Raw genomic sequence first — 24,794 nt, forward strand, 5'->3', positions numbered from 1 at the left:
TAATTGAAATATACTACAAGGAGATTATTTTTAATATGCACACTAAATCAATAAGCGTACTCCTAAGCCTCAACAGTCTAACCGGGTACAGTTCGAAAGATACAAGGGTAGCACTAGAAAGGATATTGGACACTGCAATTAGGCTGGGCACCTGGCGAGAAGCGAAATTTCACGGTATTTTAGAAAAAGCGCACGAGCAGCTGTCAAAAACGCGAAGGGACCTACAGAGCGGGCGGGTAGACTTTTATATATATATATATATATATATATATATATATATATATATATATATATATATATATATATATATATATATATATATATATATATATATATATATATATATATATATATATATATATATATAAGTTATATATATATATATATATATATATATAACTTGTAAATATCTTTTTCAAAAGCTAGGTCATGATGTAAAATCATAATACAAATCAAGGAAATAAAAATTTGATAGGGCAAGCGGTGTTTTTTGAAGAGTTACAGCAATCGAAAGTTTCAATTCTATGCTACCAGTATATCTATATATGCGCGCAGTGTTTCTCACTTTTCTAAGTTTTGAGGATACTTGAAACACTTCCTATCAATATTTTTATATACAAAACTAAAAATTCTAGAGTTTTCACACTTGATAACACTGCATATTATTTAAAAAAATTAATTTTCTAATTCAACTGTAACGTCGCCGTCTTTTATCAAAAATAATTTTCTCATAAGAAAAAAAAATATAAATGCCAAACAGACGAAGCGATACGCTGTGTACACATTAGATTGTATATGCACGCGCGTCCCGTCTGCCTACAAAAAAAGTAATCTTCACACACCAAAATAATCTTTCCGCGGTATACTTACAAGTTTTTGGGTTTTCGTTTTTTCCGTTCCCAGAGACCTTTTTCTTAGTAAGCATGATAATAAACCAAGTGGGAGCTCGAGTGTCGCCGTTTTCCTTCGGAGACGCGCCACTCGAATTGTCACTGAGTCTATTTTTTTCTTAAAACTATAAGCTAACAGGGCCAGCTGCAAGCTATAAAAATCCAGATAGGGCCCGACCGCTTGAACTTCTACGACCCAAAGCGCTAAGAAAATTTTGGGCGGGGCGGAAATCGGGAGATGTTATCTGCCTACAGCCGCACACGTGTACAAAAAATCGGTATGCTTTTCCTCTTGTCCCTCAAATAAATATTCAAACCACTCTACCTCCGCTGTTATATAGCCAAAAATAGAAATTTTCCTCTGCATATTCCTCCTTTTTCTCACAAATAGTTGCTTAATTATTATTAAAAAATTAACATTTTAAATTAATTAAATATTCTACTTTAAAATATTAAGCCACCTTTAATCTAATTAAGACCAAATTATAAATTCTAATTATTTAGTTAACCTAGACATAATGTTAAAAATGAGTTAATTACAAGTATTGCATAAAGCATACTGAAAATTAGCTAAACCCTATCATACAAAACCCATATAACAACAATAAGGTAATAATTGCCAAATTCATTGTTAGTTTATAAACAAACGATATGAAAATTTTAAAGACCTCAACACATCAGAATTTATATCAGAACGTCTAAAGGTTTAGCAGTTTATTATTATTAATATTATATTAAATCAATTTTTCATTCATTTTCAATATTTATAATTTCTTTTATTAGAGTCTGCACTTGAATTTAATTATTTCGGTTAATCAAGATAATAGTCGAAACTGTTTAACTAATAATAACAAACTAATCTATGAAGCTATATTGTTTAAACAATCTTTTATAAAAATTCATTTTCTCATTTGTAAATGGTACAAGCGTCGCCATCTGTCTCGGGGGCAGAGAACCTATCTTGGCCTCACCCCCGGAAAATTTAGTTAGAGTAGGGGGTCTCCAGACCCAAGCGTAGGAGGAGCCCTCGAGGAAACTCTCTTTCCATTGGAAAATCCTCCGAAAATCTCTCGAAGAGGGAAATAGAGGGATTGGCCAAAGGTTATGAGTATTCTCGAGTCGCAACTTTTACCACGCTTAGTCCGCTTCTCAAATTGTTACAAGTTTACGCGCTTAGTCCGCTTATTGAATATTTTACATTTTTTCAAATGCGCTCAGTCCGCACCTTAAATTTATATAAGTTTGTACGCGCACCGTTCGCTCATTGATTTTTTTATAATATACATCTCTGACATTTGAACTACGTGTTTCTTTTATTTCTAAAAAAATCCGACACCTTATTCGTATTAAAGGAAAATTTCATTCCTACATTTACTCGAGAAAGCTCGTCGAGTGCAAACCTCACACCCCAAGCAGCAGGTCAACAACATAAAAAAAGTAAGTAAAAATTATTTCCTTTACTTTACTCTGTACTATTGTTTCCTTGTACCCACCACTGTGTGGTTTCGAGTCATTTCATTTTTCGCTACGAAGTAGAGTCAAGTGCCGGTTGACTATAAAGTTCTTATATCTAGTGTCGCTAAATCTAAAAGGTTTTGAATGAAGTATTTGTAATTCAAACTGCCGATCAGGATATCCATCCTGTTAATCACAGTATTGAATACACAATACGAAAATCGCGAATTTTTCTCCTTTTTCATAAAACTATACTAACTTTGCAAGTGACTGTTCAGGACTTGTGCCTGTTTAGCAGTCGCTCCAAAGTTAGTCAAACTTCTAAACAAAAATCATACAACCAGACCCTTTGCTTAGATTTTTGCATAATCTCTAATAATAATAAAAATAGCACTCTATCTTTTTAATAACTTTGTTTCTTTTAAAAAAATACTCCCGGATTACACCACTCGAGACTAGCTCATCCTTTGCGGCAACGCAAGGGTAGAAAGGAGCGACGTACTTCTTTGAAGTTTTCTACTGAGAAAATTTCCAAGATTAAATCGAACGGATTTGGTTCGAAAGGACTAAAGCCGACGTGACACAACCTTGAATTGAGCACCACTGGGCCAAGTGAACTACCTTAACACTACGGCGCTACAGACTCAGTTTTTCATTAGCAAACTTTATTCAAAAAGTTTTATGTAACAGAAAAATAGTGTTTTTTTACGACATTCCCTTAAATATCATCACAATTAATTTGTTAATCGCGAGCAAAGCGAGCGTTTTTAGCTAGTTTAAAAATTAAATATTCTAATCTCTTTCCGTATATTAGGTAAATTAATTTAGAGTCTTAGGATTTTGTATTTATGTTTTATACTTGCAATTCGCTGCACATCATGTAGGTGGGCTTATGTTTCTCAGGATGAAGTATTTTCTTTTTATGTCAGCAACTTGCTGTGCTTCGAGCCGTATCCTCTAAGCTAAATGCCGTCTGTCGTCTGTCGTTGTCGCTGTTGAAAATGTTGCGTTGTTTGTCGTAAGTGGTTTGTCGCTCTGGCATGCCGACGAAGTTTATGTGGTTATCGACAGGCGAACGTCATGGTCCGAACTGTGGCGGTCATGATGCGTGCCGCCTGCTGCGGGTATATTCCGATACGGAAACAGTAAATCACAAGTAAATTGATTTAGCAACAGCGCAGTTTCAGTGTACATCATTTGACGTCTTGAAACGGTCAGCAACGGTTTTTGACTACTGGAGCTATGTTCTGCATATGTAAACACAGTAATCAGCTGATTACAAAGTTCATAAATAATATAAGTAAAGAAAATTAAGTTGCAAAATTCATATTCAAAAATAAGGGGGACATGGTTGTAGAAGTTGTCTAGATGTTTGGGGGGTCGCGCGATGATCGGGTCCAGGAAGTGCGCTCCGTAATTTTTCGTACGTATAGTATAAGTGGTGGTTGTAGATGGTGTCCAGGTGTTCGGAATTGCCAAACACGAGGTCCAGCACTTCTTGGATCCCGGCCGCAATCGACGACCCAGCATGTTTGGACACTTTCTAGAACCGATTCCCACACGTCGACACGGAATCTTACGGAGCGCAATTTTTGGAGCTTATTATCAGTGACCTTGAATACCAATACACTTTCCATGACAATCGGTTTTCACACCTAAATAAAAAAACCCGGAGCGCCCTTCCTGGATCCCATCATCATAGACCCCGCAAACACGTACGCACACCTACAACTGTATTTTTTGAAATCTAGATACAACAAACTACGGATCACATACTGGACTTAAACATCGCGCGACCCTCCAAACACCTAGACAACTTCTACAATCATGTCTCCATTATTTTTGAATATGAATTTTGCAAATTAATTTTCTTTACTTTTTTTATTTATGAGCTTTGTAATCAGCTAATTACTGTGTTTACATATGCGGAACACAGCTCCAGTAGTCAAAAACCGTTGCTGACCGTTTCAAGACGCCAAATGTTGTACACTGAAACTGCGCTGTTGACAAATCAATTTTCTGGCGATTTACTGTTTCCGTATCGGAATATACACAGAAATAAATATTGAAGGCTAGGATTGCCAACATTTGGAAGTGTCACACTATCACATACCCGGCTGAAAATAATCATATGAGAGCTCATATGAGCCATCATATAAGCGATCATATGAGCCATCATATGAGCAATCATATGAGCGATCATATGAGATTTTCGACCGGATTCTCATATGAGCTCTCATATGAGCTCTCATATGAGCTCTCATATGAGCTCTCATATGATATATCGCGATTTTTCATAAACATAAATAACCACATTACTTACTTTACCGCGCATTCTGACTTTTATTAGATTCTTTTTTATTACCACAGCTTTGTAAGATACTTCTAGAATTTAATTTTAAATAAATATTATATTGAAAAAAACTTAGATTCGAGGAGAGTTGAACCCGGAACCTTAAGATTACGAAGCAAGCGTCCTAACCGCTCAGCCATCATCATCTTTGATATCTTTAGATTCTAATCATCATTATGATTTACATATCCTTGCGTGTTTTATTTATTATTACTCGAATAAAATTTTATTTATTTCATTATAAAATAAACTAATTGTAATTATAATAGAGTATAATAATAAGAAAAACATACAAGGACGTGTAAATCATAATGATGATTAGAATCTAAAGATATCAAAGATGATGATGGCTGAGCGGTTAGGACGCTTGCTTCGTAATATTAAGGTTCCGGGTTCAACTCTCCTCGAATCTAAGTTTTTTTCAATATAATATTTATTTAAAATTAAATTCTAGAAGTATCTTACAAAGCTGTGGTAATAAAAAAGAATCTAATAAAAGTCAGAATGCGCGGTAAAGTAAGTAATGTGGTTATTTATGTTTATGAAAAATCGCGATATATCATATGAGAGCTCATATGAGAGCTCATATGAGAATCCGGTCGAAAATCTCATATGATCGCTCATATGATTGCTCATATGATGGCTCATATGATTATTTTCAGCCGGGTACTGTTGAACTGTTATAATACTAAAATTGGACTGCTGGGGCACCAAATATGACTACGCGGCTTCAACGATTAATTGAAATGTGATGAGTCTAAAAGTGTACTGCTACAAACGAAACTTAGTATACCCTGCACTCCGCACTCTACTCTGTAGTTGGAACGGTCTTATTACGTAGTCATGACCGTCGCAGTTCGGACCATGACGTTCGTCTGTCGATAACCACATAAACTTTGTGGGTTGTACCTAAGCAACAAACCACTTTTGACAAATGAAACAAAATTTTCGACGACGACAGACAACAGATATAGCTTAGAGGATCGGGCTCCTGTTGTAGATGGTTTTAGGAGTTTTGGCTTAGTATTTTTTTTATTCATTTGGATCTTGCTGTGCATAGGGTAGGTAGATTTAGGGTTATGAGATATATTAGTATTCAAGTTATATATATTTAAGCTTGGGGTAACTAGATTTAATAATTTTACTAAACAAAAAATAATTAAAAAACAATATTACTTTGGCGTTAGCCCCCATTTTCCGTGCTACCATGAGTGAGTTCCGACAAAAGGAAAGGGTTGAGTGAGTGAAGGGTTCTTTTTAATTAACACACACGATTTCGCGGTACACAAAAAGCACTTACTTTGGCGTAAAAACCCTCACGGTTTAGAGGGAAAAGCCTCAGCAAGTGTAAGCTTTATTGAAAATAAGGAAAAGGAAACTATACAAATAAAAGAAAGAGAACAGTGACTCTAAAAGAGAAAAAAACTCATGTGAAAGAACGCACGCAAAACGCAAAGACGCGAGGTATCTTTTCCGCACACAGAGAGAGAGAGAGAGCTCTCTTACCGCAAAGACGAAAGCAAAAACCGCCGCTGAAGAGGGCGTTGAGCAGGCCCCGTCGTAGTCCGCAGTTGCTTCCGTCCTGGTCCTGGAGGTCTGGAAGCCGGGCCTGGGGAGCGAAAGGTTGGTCCGCAACCGTGCACCAAGCGCGCCCCGACGTCTCGGGGAGCCAGACGCTTGGCACGAGGGCAACAAGGGGTGTTGCCGCTGTTCGCTCGCCCCGAAGGAGTCACGTGGACACCTTCGCCAACAAACCTTAAGACTATCGCCTCGAGGCACACTCACACACTCGCACAAATGCACACACGCGAACGACGCGATCGCGAATTTTCCGCTAAACACAACAAATACGGTGCAGAACGAGGTGAACAGTGATATCTCTGAGAAGAACAAGTCACTGGCTCACTGTACAAAGAAAAAAAATCGAAAACCGCAAGGAAGCCAAACGTGCGAAGCGCTAGGCAGTCCTAACAGGAATCAGCGCGCGCGGGCCCTTCGCGCCCTCGCGAGCGGGGCCGGCGGCGCACAACTCGACGCATGCGCGCGCGCTCTCAACGTCGCAATTTTTATTAAAGCTGATAGTTACAAATATGCGTTTATATGAGATAGAATGCTAATAATAATCAGCTGATTATCAGGTGATAATCATTAGAAAAATTTTAACCTTCAGTATATGTTTTCAAAGTTGTATTAAATTAATAAAATTTATAAAATTCAGATCATGAGGGCCAATACGGTTTTACCATCCAGATGATAACACCAAAACACTGGCTGTGAGCTACAAAATTTTTATTTTTTAATTCAAACTTGTTTATTATTAATTGGAAGATATGTTTATGTAAGTTTAACACAATTCGTAACAAAAATGTTAGGGGTAATCGTTGAAAACTTTGAATTGATAAAGTAGGTACGTGAAAGGGGGCAATCGACCCTTTGAAGAAGGATGTAGGGTGTTAAATTCAAATCATGTACTATAATGGATGTTGCAGTTCTAATAATAATGTAGATAAATATTTTGCTTTTTGCCTACAATCTTGCCTAAAATGCAATGTATTTTTATATCCTTCAGTGCCTCTAGCCACTTTAATAATAGAGGTTCCTCTTTTGTAAATCGATGCACGGGTAAGCCGTAGGTTGCATATGTTGTGCAAATTTTTATTCAAAATCACACTAGAAACTCTCACAGTCCCACAGCTCCGATTTTATTTTTATGAGGTTATGGGCGCTGTTTACTATCTTTTGTCGTCTGCTTATTATAACTTTCAGCGCTTCCGGAGTTCGCCACCAGATGTGCCAGTTTTAGTTGGACGTGCGAATATTTCTACTTTTCAATGCGACTACCAGCGCCATCAAGCCGAACTTGTACTTGCCAATATGCATGGAGCTTTGCTTGAGTCGCATCTGCCGACAAGACTAACTTTATCCAACTTTAACAATAATAATAGTACATCAGAAGTATATAGATATAGATAGTAAATCGCTATAAACCCGTTGTAAATACAAACATAAATAGAATAAATGTGATAATGCTCATTGCTTGTTTCGTCCTGCTAAAATTATAAATATCTCTTGTTCAGAATGCATGGCATGGAGTTAATAACTCATTCAAGGAAGAACAAAAAACAACTTTAGGATAAAATTTTATTTTTTTCATAATCTCCAGCATGCTGTTATACTTTTGTATTTTATTGGATGATTTAAATTGTTTATAAATGTTCTCCAACACAGATTCATCAAAAAATCTATTCCTCGATCAAATAAAGGCTGCACGAGAATTTCGTGCCAATGAGAAGGACAGAGAAATTGCTGCTTGCTGCATTCAAAATTATTTTCGAAAGTGGTTAAAACATTTACACTTCACTACAAAAGCTATGTAAGTTATTTTGTATGAGTATCAAATTTATAAATTTCAAGTTGAATATTATAAGAATTTGTATCTTTTTGGCATTTTAAACCCTGTTGAAAATATTTACATGAAATTTTACATAAAATTATATGTAAAGATTTCGAACTTCTACATGTAAAATTTCACATGTATCAATGAAATTGTAAAACTGTACGTCAAATTTCAGAGTGTGTCTCCGCGGCCGATATCGCGTACGCGAAGAAAAATGTAGCGTACGCGAAAACCACAGACAATTTTCCGGAAAATTTTTCGCGTACGCTACTAATCAACCTTTCGCGTGCGCTAAATCTATCGCGTACGCTAGAAAATCAACTTTTCGCGTACGCTAGAATAGTATATTATACCACGGGAGCCGAAAATTGCAATTAGTTTGCATTTTGAGGTTAGAGTGGTATAAATGAACTTTTTTTTTTTTTGAACAATTCTTTCGCGTGCGCTAAAGTGCTCCAAAATTTCTTGTAAGAAGCGAACGGAGTACTTGTATGAGAGATGGAGCGAGAGATTTTCGCATACGCTAGAGTTTTTCTTGTTTAGGCAATTCTTTCGCGTACGCTAAAGTGCTCTACATTTCCTATATATAAAAGAAGCAACAGGAGTGACTTATGAAGGATGAATGGAACATCTCTATGTATAAAAATGTATATATATGCAAAATAAAGGTAAGGTTAACTCTTAATGGTAAAGAATTTTTTTATTACACATTTTATTTTTTTGACTTTGATATAGTAGACTTGAAAATATCTTTTGGTTTTCCTCGTAATTTGATAGCATGTGGCATTACTATATTTGAGGGATCAATGTTATCATGATTTGACTCTTCATCATTTAATGATAAGTTTGAAAAATTATTTGTTGATATCAGTCTTCCATCTAATTCAACTTCTACATTTTGTCGCCAAGCATCTTCTATTGTTTTTAAAAGTTGCAATCTTCTTGTAAAGGTTTCCTTTGTAACCATACTTCCAAGATGTGCAAGATTACCAGCAACTTCTTTCATTGCTCGTAGTCTCTGTGGTGCAGATTTTGGTGTTTGGTGTTTCGCCAAATGAATATTGTCTTTAGACAATAAAGTTTAAAATCACCACAAACAGAAGTACCATCGTCAAATAAACTTTGATTTACATCCATGTTTTTCGATAAATTCATTTGAGATTCAAAATTATATGAATTCTTCCATCGTTTATGACATAAACTGGCATCAAAAAGGTCGTAATCAAAATGTTGTCTTACCGCAAATATATGTCTACATGGCAATATGTCTTCTTGAAAATTTATGCATTCGCATTTGTCAATTCCCACATTGAGTACTCTAAATCCTGACCTTATTAAGCATGTGCTATAAGTTTCATTTATGTGCAACAATGTCATTGGATTCCTCCTTTGCAATTGAACAAGTACTTTTTTAAAAGCATTTTCTGTTAAGAAATTTTTGTAGCTATATTCTGGTGTACCTATTTCATATGGATGTAGTGGATGTTTATAGATACTATCACATGTACTTTAATCTTTAAATCTCTACGTCGAATTAAGCCAAACAAACTATCAATGAAATCCTTTAAGGTACTATTCAGCTTCATTCCTCTTTTCAAACTGGCATTGGTCGACTCAACAGGGTTATTTGTGTAATTTCCAAAATTACTTTCACTCAAAGCATAACGAGTCCACTCATTTTTGCATCCATGCCAGTTCTGATCAAAATAATCTTTTACTGATTCAGGTAAGTCTTCACAAATTTTACTGTATAAGTAGTCGTACTATTCTTTAGAATTACTTTTCACTATTTTATCTAAAATGGTAAGTGCTTCGTCTCTTTGCTTTGCAGTTATTGACATATTTTGCATTGTTATGGTTCTTGAAAACACCTTCAAAACATGAAACTCACAAAGGTATATTTTACACCAGGAAAGACATCTACAATAGCTCTTCTTTTTGTAAGATCTTTATCCGTCATAAAACAGTTCACATTAGCAGATGCCTTTGGATTTCTTTTCTTTACGAACTTTAAAATATTTAGTAAATTTGCTAATAAAGCAACACCAATTATTCGTGTAAATCCCATGGAGTCTTGCACACACAGGAGCAAAGTTATCAACTTTCGCTTCAATAAATTGTACATTGTATCGATAAATATTACTTCAGGCCATGAATTAAATGCATTGCGCATTTGTAAGGTACTAAAATAAAGACCTTTGAATATCTGTTTATTATTATCATCTAATTCACAGTACACATCTACTTCTGCATCTGTAATTTAACAAAATATTAGAATTAACTACGCAATAAATATGTAAAGCTAGAAAAGTTAAGTGATATCTCTATGTATAAATACTAACTATAGATTTTTTTTAATATCGATACTGCTGTAAACAATGTATCATCGGACTCATTTTTAAATTTGCGTTGATAATTGTATATATCTTTTGGTATCAATTCAACATTTTTAACTTTTTTAAATTCATCTTGTATTTTTGGTATTGGGGTTCCCAAAGATAGCAAATGATCAAGTAATTCCACACGTTCCTTATCATTTAATTTTCGATTGCGAGCCAATGAACTGTGAACATACTGCAATAAGACATTAACATTTTAAGCATATACATGCATATAATCATAAACTATTAATGGTGATAAAATTACAGTAATCTAAATAATTATATATTTTTATATAAATCAAACATAAATATATGAAACTGATAGAATATCTGGGATAGATATAAGTATGTTTAATTTATTTTAACAATACAAGTGAAAAAGGCGAGAGTGAATGTTTTACCTCAGATAGTTCATGATTAGTATGCTGTAAATTTAAATCCAGTATTTTCAATCTTTGCTCATCTCGTGATAGTCGAAGGTAAATGAAGGATTCACAATCATTTTTGATAGTACTAGTGAAAAAATAATTATATAATAAAAAGCAAATGGATGCTCTTGAATTATGATTGCTTTAGCTCAATATTTTTCTACTACATAGTATTTATAAAGAAAAGATTCAAGTTGAAAGTACTGGGCTAGCTAGAGCAATCATACATCTATATTAATTATCCTGGATCTATATATACCTTGTTTCTCTAACATTATTCTCTCCGATTGTATGTCGCTGCTTACCATATATGCAGACAAATTTCACATTTTTATAAATGCAGGCCTGATTTTCATTTACATCTGTTTTTTTTAATTTATGTGCATCACTTATTACAAATGTCTGTTTACGTCTATACTCATATAGTTCCAAAGAATTTTCAAATTCTTCATGGTTTTCAAATTCTTCTAACCTTCTTATTCGTTCCATAGTAGATACAAAATTAAACTCAAAAGAACACTAATGCATTACAAACTTTTTCTTTTAAAACTAAGTAATATTTTATGTAGATAATAACAATGTAAAATTTTATTTCGAATTCGTATCACTTCATCTAGTTCCTCCTATAGTTTTGGCGCCACCGCAGTCACGTTACTCGCTATATATAGAATCGTCGCGCGAAAGGTATCATCTTGGCGCTCTTGTTTTGTTTCCCTTGTTGAGCGGATCGAGCTTGCGCTTCAATTGTTTTGACGTGTTCAGTCGTGTTTTAACATTCGGTAACATTGCATCGTTTTGTCTTGTTCTGATTGCTACTATACAATAAGTGCCATGGAATTCAGTAAAATAGAATTTAAAAACTTAAAAGAGATAGATATTTTTAAAGAAACACACCATCTTTCTAAAATAAACACCAGGTCTGATGCAGTTAATCCTACAGGGTACCATTCATTGAGTTTACGCTGCGAGTGCTATGGAAAATTTGAAAGCAGAGGCAAAGGTTTGAAAGAATGTAAATCTAAAAAAGTGAACTGTCCCTTCATAATTCACTTAACTCGGGATGACGAAAATAAGAAATTGATTGTGGATCCAAATACAAAAAAAGGTAAAAAGAAGGATAGAATATCTATTTTTGAATACAACGATGAGTGTATTCAATATCACACTGTTAAAAAAACAGGCAAGAACTTTTTCATTATACTTATTGCGTTTTGTAATAAAGGATTATATTCTAAAAACATTAATGCATGCCTTTGTAATATACAACATGATGAATACATTTTTATTTCTGTTTTCAAGTAAATATTAAAAATAATTTTTTGTAAAAGAGAAAATGATTGATTGCACAAGTAAATTTAAAATAATATTTGTATACTCTAAATTTTTAAACTAAATACATTTTCAATTCTAGGCGTTAATAAACCAGCTACAAAAGAAGAGGAAAAAGCTGCAATGGAAATTACTACTAACAAAGATTCTTTATCTAAAGAATTAGTGACTGCAAATATTACACAGTCCAATGACATAAACCAGGACTCTGATGTGAATGCTGTACCATCTACAAATGAAGCTTCCATTGTAAATTTGACTGAAGTTGATTCCAGCACACAAGAGAAAACCGTAGTTCCTCAGTCAGATGATTCAGCTGAAAATGATTTAAGTGATTCTTTAACAAAATTAGTATTTGAGCCATTTCAAAAAGGTAAATTTAAAGCTTGTATTATTATACATATATATTGTATTTACTTACTTTCATTATATTTAATATATTCATATTTTGATTTAGAAAAAGTTTCTTCAAATGATCAGTAGTATGACGATAATAATATTACACTGAAACTAGTCGAAAGTAATGATCCATCTCAAAAAGGTAAACACTAAGGCTGTTTTTTAAAACATTTTATTTGAAAATAAAAATACGTACTTTATTTTCAGATTCATCAAAAGCAATAATACTCAATGATTCTGATATTGTAGATATGGTATTTTCAGATGAAACTGATTACGATACTGAAAATAACAGGATAACAAAATATTCCTTTAAAGAGTAACCTAGTAATTAAAATTTAAATAAGAAAGTTGTAGAAGATGAACATTCTAATAAATTATCAACAAAAGTAAAAGATCAAATAGTTTTTAGTTTAGCTATTTAATATTATTTACATTAAATATTACAATACTATCTTTAAATCCAGCAGTTGCTTCAATAAATATTCAGAAAAATTCTATCGGTATTGTTGATATCAAAAGTATTGAATTTGCTGAACCAGAATGCAGTACACGAGGACGTCCCAAAAATTCAAAAACTACAAAGCCCTCTGGAGCTCCACTTTTACCAACACTTTGTGAATTTGAAAAAAAAAGATTTAAATGCCAAAGCATTATTAATTTTACAGTTACTGACAAATGATGCAAATATAACTGCAAACATAAGAGAGAAATCATATGATATCTGCTTAGAAGATTTTAAGAATATTATAAAAGATAATGTTCCAGATATTTTTATGGATGAAAGTACCGATGAAGTAATTGAACACCTTCAGAAATATTGGAAGAATGATGGATATAAAATAACTACTTACTTAAAAAAACAAATTACAATTAAAAGAAAAAAAAGACATTTACACATGTCCAACATGCAACAAAGAAGCAGATGAGGGAACAGGTCAATGTAGTTCTTGCTTAACATGGTATCATTTGGATACGTGTGTAATCCAAAACATGATGCCATTTCCAACTAATAAAAAAAAAATCATGGTATTGTGATAAATGCATAAAGTACTCTAAATAAAGACATAGTAACTATATAATATAATTATATTGTAGTAACATGTATTATTTGTAATTAATAAAGACACTTCGCCAAGACTGACTTGTTTCTATTGTATTGCGCTCCATTTCTCATACAAGTACTCCGTTTGCTTATAAGAAAATTTGGAGCACTTTAGCGTACGCGAAAGAATTGCTCTTAAAAATACTAACGTGCCCGAAAAGTTTATATCTAGCGTGCGCGAAAGATCTAGCGTACGCGAAAGGTTGATTTTTCTAGCGTGCGTGACAGATTTAGCGCACGCGAAAGGTTGATTAGTAGCGCACGCGAAATTTTCCCGGAAAATTTGTTAGTTGATTTCGCACACGCTACAAAGTTTTCGCGCACGCTAAGTTACATTTCGCGTACGCGATATCGGCCGCGGAGACACACTCATTTGTAATTTCATTAATACATGTGAAATTTTACATGTAAAAGTTCGAAATCTTTACATATAATTTTATGTAAATAATTTCAACAGGGAATTAGTGAGCATTTTGATTGTTTGTAGAATTAATGAATGAATTTGATTTAAACAAAAAATTTTTTAAATATTAATAAATACAAATTTTGTAGCTCACAGCCAGTGTTTTGGTGTTATCATCTGGCCCTCATAATATGAATTTTATAAATTTTATTAATTTAAAACAACTTTGAAAAAATATACTGAAGGTTAAAATTTTTTTGATGATTATCATTAGCATTTTATCTCATATAAACGCATATTTGTAACTATCAGCTTAAATAAAAATATTAAGCTGATATCACCTTATATGTTTTGTCAAGATTATCAGCAGATTATCAGCTAATAATCAGCTGATTGTTATCTGCTTTTTTTTAGTAAAGATGTATGTATATTTATAATGACAATTATGCTTTAAGGAATGTACATTTTAATTTGGGTTATATTCAAGATTGGAGCATTTTGGATAATCTTAAAACTTTGATTCGATAAATGCATGCATTTCTCTTGGACTTTGAACTATGTAGAGGCGGGGGGGGGGGGGGCTAACTTAAACGCGGGGCAATACTATAAACCCCCCTTACCCCAGCCCGCAAATATTGAATATATATAATAAAAAAAATACTAGTCGATGTATTTTTAATTGCACATTACAAATAATCTATTTATTGTAATTGAACCTCCGTAGTTTTTTAATTAAAAATAAAAAAAGAAATGTGCTATATGTACCTTGGAAAAATACGTTTTTCTCAAGAAATATTGTGTTTACCGATATTCTATCAACGTTAAAAAATTGAACCCTAGCTATTTGTAATTGAGACACTGCTAAATATTGCAAAAAAAGCATTTATTTATAAAAAAATCTAAAAAATCACTTTTGAGAAATTTAACATATAGCACCAACGTATTGCGCATGCGCAAACCACTCCGAGTGCGTCAGCGGTCAGCGTGTGGCAGGCAAAGCGAGCAGCTGTTCTGCAGTGGAGAAAATACTTAGTGCTGCTGGCTGCACTTTGTGCTGATGCTGATGATGTCGCATCTGAAAGCAGTATGCAGCGATCCAGGGATTGTGCCATTGCCACAATCAAGGATGGACTTTTCGGTTATTCATACAGGAAGTTCTGGTGGAGATGATTGTGATGAGAAATGACTTGTAAAAAATGGATGTATGGGGAGAATAGATATATGTATATTTCAAATAAAATAAGGTACGTTGTTATTTTGAGTACAAAATTCTGCGAGGCACAACTGGGATACCGTCGTTCGTCGAACTAATCTTAAAAAAAAATTATATGCGCGCATGCACATTTATCAAATCACACACACTCACATACATGCTTTGACTTGCGCAGCGCGCTATCGTCGTCAACAAATTAAATGTGGCTTTGCTCTAAAAGACAAGCTTGTCTCCGCTACTATTTGAATGGCCGGCTCGATATCTATAACTTCGATTCAAATTCGTTCGCTTACAATGCGTCGATCACTGATGCTCTGCGCTCGGAGTAGTGGCGTTGGCGCGTTGGATGGCTTTAGGATCTGTATTGCGGGTACGTCGAAATCGGAGCCACGTCTCGACGGCCACGTTGACGATGTCCTTTCCAGGGCTACGACTCCCTGATCGCCTCCTCAGAGCAGCGAACTCTTGATTTGATACAAAAACTAATCGGAACCAATTAGAATTAAATCTACTTTTAAATTCTTATCACGGTATTCACTCGGCTTACCCCTTCTCGGGTTTCTGCAATTTCTCTCGAGTCGACTGTATTATAAATTTGCAGAGTCCAACCGATCGCTTGGACCTCTCGCAGCGTTCTGCTTTGCCCGGCGATCCGGCGCTTCGTATTCTCTCCCGCACACACACACACATACAAATCGACGCTTGCCAAATCTACCCTATAAAATGTCGCCCGTGTCGCAGCGCGAAATTTAAAACTTCCCCCGACCCATAAGTGACCGTTACAAACACCCCCCCGATGTGTGTCCTTGACGTACATCGACTTCCACTCTTTGCTTTCTTTTTCGAACAAATTTCGCCGATATTCATCTCAACTCACAAAGCCGGATAGTCGAGACTAACATTTGCGAAGCCTGCTCAATTTCTCTTGTTTATTTACATCATCTGTTCATCAAACTTACAAGCTATGATCTCGCTAATACTCTATTTACATGTACAAGCTTCTCGGCACATGCCTCGCGCTTCGTCGGATCTATTTACAAACATCTATTGATTATCGTGGATCATTAAGACAGCGCATCTCATCGCTCAAATAGCTTTCGTTTACGGCTTATAATATTTTCTTAAATTATACCGATTGTACGTACCTTTTACGACCGCCTGATCGTCAAACATTACCAACTCATACGCATTTTCTCCCATTAGCCGTGATACCCGGTACGGCCCCTCATAGATATAAAAAAATTTGGAGATTTGACGCTGCGCGGCATCGGACAAATGGGGTACGCGAAGCATCACCTCGTCCCCGACCTCGATGTTGATCCTTGACACTGTTTTCTGCGCCTTACAACGTGTTTCGAATGCCTTTTTCAAATTTATGTTCGCTCGCTCCAAATGAAACTCGCGCGCGTGTGGTATCTCGCTCAAAAGAGGGAATATCTCGAGTATTTTTTCTTTCGGCTGTTTATTATAATGTAAATAATAGGGCGTGTAATCCGTGCTCTGATGGACCGTTAGATTTATACACTGCTGCACGAAGTTCACGTACCGTGCCCACTTTGTGTGTTGATCTGCACAGTAGGTGCGAAAAATTCGACCGATTTCGCGCATGCTACGTTCCACCGGGTTTGACTGGGGATGACGTATAGACGAAAACAACACATGGATCCCTACTGCCTCGAGACTCGCCTTCCACGACGGAGAAGTGAATTGGGTTCCGTGGTCAGACAAAATTCGTTCGGGTTTCCCTACATCTACGAAATATTTCTGCGTTAACTTTGTTAGACAAACCTTTGTTGTTGCGCGTTTTATCGGATAAAGCGTTATCAATTTGCTGAAAACATCTTGAATCACAAAGATGTATTGCACACCTCCTACGGAGCGCGGCAATGGCCCGAAAAAATCCACGGACACAAGTTCGTTGGGTTTCGAAGCCTTTAGAAACTGATATCCACCTTCCATCTTATAATTCAAATATTTAACCCGTTGGCAAAGATCACAACTCTTTGTAAAAGCTTTTATCGCACGTCGCATTCCTCTCCAATAGAAAAAACGTGATAAATATTTCTGTAATTTAAAAGCGCCCGCGTGACCAAACTGTTCGTGTGTATATCGTATAGTTGTTAATACCAAAGACAGCGGTAAGAGTAATTTCCACCCCTCATCCTGCTTGCTTTTAACATAGTAGACCTCATGATCTACGCATACCGAATGATTTTTGGACTGCTTTTTTACGAAACATTGAACCTGCGCGTCGTTTTTTTGGTGTTCTTTGATTTTCTTTAGCTCGCTTAATAATTCCGGCTTTAGGCAAAGGGCTTTTACTAAATTTATTGACTTTATATTGTTTTCCGAGCAATCTGTTATTTCCGGGAGTTCCCTCACGCAATTCCAAATCAAACGGTTACAATGACTTTGGAACGGCTCGCCCGGGAAGTGACGGCTAAAGAAATCGGCTACTACATTATCACTACCTTTGCAATGGGCTATCTCGAAATCATACTCTTGCAAGCATAATACCCAACGCGTTAATCTCGCGCTATTGAACGGTGAAGTTAATAAAAACGTCAAATTTTTGTGGTCGGTGATGATTTGAAATCTAGAGCAAAGTAGATAATACCTAAATTTCAAAACTGAATATATAACCGCTAGGAGCTCCTTCTCGGTGACGGTATAATTCCTCTCGTATTTTGTTAACACGCGCGATACCAGTGAAACTATTCGCGGATTATTTTCTTCGTCTAACTGGTATAATATTCCCGATACGCCTATGTCGCTCGCATCCGTCTGAACTCGAAACTCAGTATTTGGCAAATAATGACGCAAAGTTACACACCTTGAAAAATTTAATTTCAGCTCTTCGAAAGCTTCCGCGTGCCTCGATGTCCATACCCACGGCTTATTTCCGCTCAAGAGATCCCGGAAAGGATCGATATAATTTGCGTGTCTGACGACAAACCTCCTATAATACCCGCACATTCCTAGCACAGACTGCAATTGTTGTTTATCGCGCGGCGGCGGCAGATCGTGAATCGCTTTCAATCTCTCGGGATCCGGCATAATTCCCTCGCGCGTGAGTACAAATCCCAGAAATGGGACAGAATCCCTAAAAAAATTCGACTTTGCCAAGCTTAACGTCAAGCCCTTTTCGATCAACCGATTGAAAAGTCTATCAAGGTGCTGAACATGTTCATCAAAAGTACATGACACTATGAGCAAGTCGTCAATATACGCACTGACAAAATCATCAAACTCGGGCCCGAGTGCGATGTCCAGCGCTTTGATAAATGCGGCTCCCGAATCCTTCATTCCGAACGCGAGAACATTAAACTCATATACGTGTCCGTTATGTACAAATGCCGTGAATTTCTTTGACTCTTCGCTAATTGGTATCTGCCAATATCCCTTTACGAGGTCGGTTGTCGATAGAAATTTTAGTCCGTCCCTCTTTAGCAAAAGTTCTTCGATTCTCTGCGGAGACTCGTTATTTGCGCGTATTAATTTATTAGCCCAGCGGCCGTCAAGACACAAACGTATCTCTCCCGTTTTCTTAATAACGATACGCGTCGGATTGCAGTAGTCGCTGTTCGATCGCCGAATGATACCTAGCCTTTCCATTTTTCGAACTTCAGAGTCGAGTTGTGGTCTGACCTCTAATGCGACCGGCTGCGACCGACGGACGAAAGGTTTATCGCTCGAGACCTTTATCACGTGCTCGTATCCCTTTAAACGACCCGGCTCGTCCGAAAAAACCCTTCTGTTCCTTAAAAACAACTGTCCGATGACGCGCTTATGCTCGTCGCTTAGCTGTGTCAAGCCCGCCACGTAGCCTTTGATATCTGACTCGACATTATACGGAGTATTATTTTCGCACTTCATAATCGTTATATTATTTGCGCTCACGGCTACCATTTTTTGGGATACTTCCGTATCGCAACCACCCCCCATGCTCGACCTCTCCAATTTTTTGGTAGCGTGGTTCAAATTTTTATCTAACTTATGGGTTTCTAGGATATGCAACTGTAAACTTCGACACGCGTTAGCTTCCAAATTTTCGTTCAAAGTTGGATCACCTTGATACGAAATCAGATTTGACGGTATTTTTTTTCCCTTTAATTCAAAAGTTTTGTCTTTAAAGTTTATGATTCCGCCGTTCTTTTCAAGAAAGTCCGCGCCCACGATGATATCCGCAGCCAAACCCGGTACCACCAAATACGTGTGTTCAATATCATAATTCCCGTATTGAATGTTCAAATAGATTTTCTTCGCAATTCTAATAGTCTTTCGCGCGACTGCTACACCGACAGCCAAATTGCTTACAGGTAACTCTGGGATTCTAGTGTTTACTTTCGATATACTCTCGTAGAAACGTTGCGAGACGCATGTGATATCGCTCCCGGAGTCTATCAATACGGTTACGTAACTTCCAAATATTTTTGCACGCATTCTCGGACTCATGATGTGAGATTCGGGTGACAAATCACCTTCACCGACCTCTCCTTCTACATCCCAAGCTAGATCTTGTATGAACTCCGACTGCTGTATCGCGCGAATATTGTGTGCCGTTGATGGACTTTGTTTGTTCTGAAATTGCGAGTTTTCTCCGTCGTTACTATTCGGGCTTCTACTCTGATTGCTAATCTTCGGCGGTGGTCTAGAAGTGTCAGGTAGTGCAAAATGCGAATTTCCATCGGAACGCGCTGGTTCACGCCAATTTTCGCGAGATCTATCTTGTGAGTAATTACGCCTTCCGGGGCCTGAATAGTTATTTCGTTTAATCAACGAATCGTTTCTTTGAATGTGATTTACCTGATTTACTGTATGTTTTTGCCGTTCTTGCTGCTGAGCCGATTTTGCGTACTGGGTATTACCGTTGTAGTTTTCACTATACGAGGCATCTAGACGCGCTAGCGCTTGAGAAATTAAATCACTCTTTAAATAATCCACGGTTGACAAAGCATCTCGCACACGTTGAGGTAATTGCTTAATAATGGTGTAATTAATCTCGTAGTCATCCATACGCGGTGTGATGTATTTTGCGGCTCGCGTTTGTTCAAGGAAGTATTCACGCAGACAATGATTCGAACCCGGCTTGAACTTCTTCGCCGCCCACTCTGTTTTAAACTTCATTCGAGCTTCTAACGAATAAAATTCGTCGTTGAAAATACGTTTAAAATGTTCGAACGATATGAAAGGGCTAAAGCGTGCCTCATACCAGACGCGCGCGCGTCCCTTTAGAGCGTCCTCAACCACGAGCAATTTTTGTTCATGTTTTATTTTTTTGCGGATAAAATATTTCTCTAGTTTTTCAATGAATTGTATAGGGTTGCCGTTTTCTCCGTCGTAAGTGGGCAGAACTAATGAGACGTGAAGCGTCTCAAAATGACTTAGAATGTCATTGACCAAATCGAGGTTTATATTTGAATTTTGATCGTTATTGTTAGGTCTCGGTGCGTCTGAGTTGTCATGATCTCCAGGCGGGGTTATTCCCTGATCGGTCTGCGTATCATGGTCATTGTACGATTTACCGCTACTATTACCGTCGCGGAGGTCTTTGTTTTTAGCTTTGAGCGATGCGATTTGCCTTCTTAAACATTCGTTTTCGTTATTTGCTGCTGTTTGGGCGGCAGACAGTCTCGCGATTTGCTCTCGTAACTCTTCGATCACTTGAGGATCTGTCATTTTGGAAATGTCCTTTCCCTTACCAGTTCTCGTCAGAACCATGCGCTATCACAATGATTATTTTATTACGACGATTTATGCCAATTGTACTCTCGCAAACTTTGCCCGTTCGTTGAGCGCCAATGTAAAAAATGGATGTATGGGGAGAATAGATATATGTATATTTCAAATAAAATAAGGTACGTTGTTATTTTGAGTACAAAATTCTGCGAGGCACAACTGGGATACCGTCGTTCGTCGAACTAATCTTAAAAAAAAATTATATGCGCGCATGCACATTTATCAAATCACACACACTCACATACATGCTTTGACTTGCGCAGCGCGCTATCGTCGTCAACAAATTAAATGTGGCTTTGCTCTAAAAGACAAGCTTGTCTCCGCTACTATTTGAATGGCCGGCTCGATATCTATAACTTCGATTCAAATTCGTTCGCTTACAATGCGTCGATCACTGATGCTCTGCGCTCGGAGTAGTGGCGTTGGCGCGTTGGATGGCTTTAGGATCTGTATTGCGGGTACGTCGAAATCGGAGCCACGTCTCGACGGCCACGTTGACGATGTCCTTTCCAGGGCTACGACTCCCTGATCGCCTCCTCAGAGCAGCGAACTCTTGATTTGATACAAAAACTAATCGGAACCAATTAGAATTAAATCTACTTTTAAATTCTTATCACGGTATTCACTCGGCTTACCCCTTCTCGGGTTTCTGCAATTTCTCTCGAGTCGACTGTATTATAAATTTGCAGAGTCCAACCGATCGCTTGGACCTCTCGCAGCGTTCTGCTTTGCCCGGCGATCCGGCGCTTCGTATTCTCTCCCGCACACACACACACATACAAATCGACGCTTGCCAAATCTACCCTATAAAATGTCGCCCGTGTCGCAGCGCGAAATTTAAAACTTCCCCCGACCCATAAGTGACCGTTACAGACTGGACTGTGTGCACTAGGTGTGAGACTTACAGACCACCTAGGGCACATCATTGTAGGATTTGTAAAAGGTGCATTAGGAGAATGGATCATCATTGTCCCTGGTACGATTGATTAATCATGCATATTCACTGTGGATGGGTAGTATTGGAATACTTATCTCTTTCCTCCTACTTTTCAGGATAAACAATTGTGTTGGTGAAAGAAATCAAAAATATTTCATACCATTTTTAGTGTATGTCGGTACTCTAGCTTTATACGCGATAGCCTTAGTAATCGTGTCTTGGGTATTTGATTATCCACAGTGCAGCAATGACATTGCAATAAAACAGAGTCGCATGTAAGTACTGATTTTCAGAGTTGCTTAATTTCTAGTTAAAAATTATTTGCAAAGAATAATAGCTTTTCGATAAATAACTGTGACAAGAAACATGCATTTTAAATTACTAGTATTACAACGATCTTTGATGATTGCTACAAAATTATATTTTTTTGTTTCAGTTTACACTGTGTGATACTAGTTCTCGAATCATCATTATTTGGAATGCTTGTAATTGCAATTCTAATATATCAATTCCAAGCTATTCTTGATGATGAAACCGCCGTTGAACGTGTACAAGGAACTCACAATCATCATAAGAATACTCATGCTTTTACTCTACTAGCTCAAGTCTGTGGCAAGAGCCATCCTATATTCTGGCTGCTTCTTTGCCATAATCCTCCCCGTTATTCTTGCAGGCGAGATGATCATCTTATTTGAGATGACCATCAAGTTTGATTAAATTATCTAATTTAAGTCAACAAAAAGAAAGTCTTTTAAAAAGAAATTGTCAGTCAAGTTGAAAGTTGTATATTTATTTATCTTATTTAGGTGGTTTTAGTTTTTATAATGATTTGCTATTGGAATGAATTCAATTTAAACTCGATTTATCTTTTTTGTTCTTGTTCTAAAACATAAAACAAAGTTTTTCTTTTCTAAAGACAATATTGACGAAACGTAATAAAATCTTGTGCCACTATTTTTTTTTATATTCTTACCAAAGGCAGTATCAAGACATAAAGAATAAGAAAGTGTCATATAAACAATTATTAAAGTACATTAATTCGAGTACAATTAAAATAATGTCACAATGTTTCAAAAGCTGTGTTATGTGTATCAATAGGAACTTCCATGATTAACAACATATTTTATATTATATCTTAGTCTTTGTAATGTATTTTATATTTTAAATTATGATTGGATTTGTTTGCAGTTTCTGTATTATACATGTGTATATACACTTACTTGTTTATGATAGATTGTAATGCAACAATTTTATTCATGAGAATATATTTTAGTATATTAAATATCTTGAAATCTTAAATATACATAAGTGAAATATGAAAACATGAATTCTTTTAATGCTGATATTCTAATTTCTAAGATATTTCAACAAGTTAATAAAAGTTGTTGCTACATAAACAAGTACAAGTCTTGAGATTTTTTGGGATATTTATGTAGCAACAACTTTAAGCACAAAGTGCAGCCAGCAGCACTAAGTATTTTCTCCACTGCAGAACAGCTGCTCGCTTTGCCTGCCACACGCTGACCGCTGACGCACTCGGAGTGGTTTGCGCATGCGCAATACGTTGGTGCTGTATGTTAAATTTCTCAAAAGTGATTTTTTAGATTTTTTTATAAATAAATGCTTTTTTTGCAATATTTAGCAGTGTCTCAATTACAAATAGCTAGGGTTCAATTTTTTAACGTTGATAGAATATCGGTAAACACAACATTTCTTGAGAAAAACGTATTTTTCCAAGGTACATATAGCACATTTCTTTTTTTATTTTTAATTAAAAAACTACGGAGGTTCAATTACAATAAATAGATTATTTGTAATGTGCAATTAAAAATACATCGACTAGTATTTTTTTTATTATATATATTCAATATTTGCGGGCTGGGGTAAGGGGGGTATACTATAACTTCTATTTCTTCTTCTATAACTTTTGAGTACAGCGTACCTTTGGTCAGCCAGTAACCTAAATATTATATCTTACCAAAACCAACATTTGAATCATAAGACTTTTTTGTAAGTAGCGGTATTGTGTTCAAGGCCAGGGAGTACAAAATACTTAAACATTTTCTGTAATTTTTAAAACTTAATACAAGTGTAACTTTGCCAAAGTGTCTAAATATTAATATTCCGGGTCTGTGAGATCAAAAAGTACATATTAAAAGGGCGATATTGGCGCTACATTTTGCATAAGCTTTTTATTTATAAAAAACGTATATTTCCTTTATAATGCCGGTGGCTGAGTATAGGTCCCACTTTTCAGGAAATAAAGTGGCTACACAGTTCAGTCGTAAATAAAGCACTATATGCAACATGAGAGTAAAGTTGATTATTCCCTCGAGTGATTTACTAGTAAACTTTCAACCCCGGGAATAATCATCGACTTTACTCCCTTGTTACATCCCTGCTAAAAATATGCGATTGAATTCGATTGAAATCGATTAAAATTCAATCGAATTTAATCGTTTTAAACCCATTTAATCGACCAAATTTGGTCAATTAAATTCCTATCAATTTAAATCGGTTTTAATTACAATCGGTTTTATTACGAAAGTATTAAATTTAATATATTTTTATCGATGTTTATGTAGTAATTATTTTAGGGCAGTTGAATTGTAATTTTTTTCACTAATTTTAATCGATTTTAAAATCTCTAATCATTACTAAATTGTCTATCGATCTTAATACTAGTTTAATGAATAGCTTTGAATATATTTTAATCGACTTTAATAACCAAAACAATTACTATTCTTGTTATATCATTTAAATAT

The 24,794-nt window shown here is 35.9% G+C and overlaps 3 protein-coding genes across 21 annotated transcripts in view; 2 read left to right on the forward strand and 1 right to left on the reverse strand.

Moving 5' to 3' along the window:
- LOC107981865 (ubiquitin-protein ligase E3B) overlaps positions 1 to 24,794 on the forward strand; it is a 583,577-nt gene that overhangs the window by 67,348 nt on the left and 491,435 nt on the right. For 8 of the 19 annotated variants that reach the window (XM_031924026.2, XM_031924028.2, XM_031924031.2 and 5 more), the window contains exons 1-2: positions 7,402 to 7,642; positions 7,927 to 8,071. The exons of 9 other annotated variants lie outside the window; for them this stretch is intronic. In XM_031924026.2, coding sequence (XP_031779886.1) covers positions 7,417 to 7,642; positions 7,927 to 8,071 — 371 coding nt within the window. In that variant the 5' untranslated portion in view covers positions 7,402 to 7,416. Of the gene's footprint in view, positions 1 to 7,401; positions 7,692 to 7,926; positions 8,072 to 24,794 lie in introns of those variants that run through there. 2 more of the 19 variants (XM_031924033.2, XM_031924034.2) reach the window with 2 other exon arrangements.
- LOC107981663 lies at positions 8,488 to 11,729 on the reverse strand. The gene is made up of 4 exons (XM_016987908.3): positions 11,164 to 11,729; positions 10,878 to 10,989; positions 10,438 to 10,669; positions 8,488 to 10,348 (listed from the first exon to the last, which is right to left on the reverse strand). Exons 1-4 carry the CDS (start codon positions 11,391 to 11,393, stop codon positions 9,969 to 9,971), a joined length of 954 nt encoding a protein of 317 aa, XP_016843397.1. The 5' UTR covers positions 11,394 to 11,729; the 3' UTR covers positions 8,488 to 9,968.
- LOC116416304 (palmitoyltransferase ZDHHC3-like) lies at positions 14,874 to 23,666 on the forward strand. The gene is made up of 4 exons (XM_031924046.2): positions 14,874 to 15,324; positions 21,970 to 22,068; positions 22,146 to 22,304; positions 22,466 to 23,666. Coding segments are annotated over exons 1-4 (519 nt in total). The 5' UTR covers positions 14,874 to 15,322; the 3' UTR covers positions 22,725 to 23,666.

The sequence above is a fragment of the Nasonia vitripennis genome (genome assembly GCF_009193385.2).
Source record: "Nasonia vitripennis strain AsymCx chromosome 2 unlocalized genomic scaffold, Nvit_psr_1.1 chr2_random0004, whole genome shotgun sequence".
NCBI classification, from domain to species: Eukaryota; Metazoa; Arthropoda; class Insecta; order Hymenoptera; family Pteromalidae; genus Nasonia; species Nasonia vitripennis.

Bases quoted from the DNA above. Each gene is read 5' to 3' on its own strand.
- LOC107981663 (XM_016987908.3), bottom strand. From the start codon at position 11,393: ATGGAACGAATAAGAAGGTTAGAAGAATTTGAAAACCATGAAGAATTT. The intron at 10,990-11,163 runs GTATATATAGAT...TTTTTTCACTAG, and splicing joins AATAATGTTAGAGAAACAAG to TACTATCAAAAATGATTGTG. The intron at 10,349-10,437 runs GTTAGTATTTAT...GTTAAATTACAG, and splicing joins GATATTAAAAAAAATCTATA to ATGCAGAAGTAGATGTGTAC.
- LOC116416304 (XM_031924046.2), top strand. The intron at 22,069-22,145 runs GTACGATTGATT...CCTACTTTTCAG, and splicing joins ATGGATCATCATTGTCCCTG to GATAAACAATTGTGTTGGTG. The intron at 22,305-22,465 runs GTAAGTACTGAT...TTTTTGTTTCAG, and splicing joins GCAATAAAACAGAGTCGCAT to TTTACACTGTGTGATACTAG.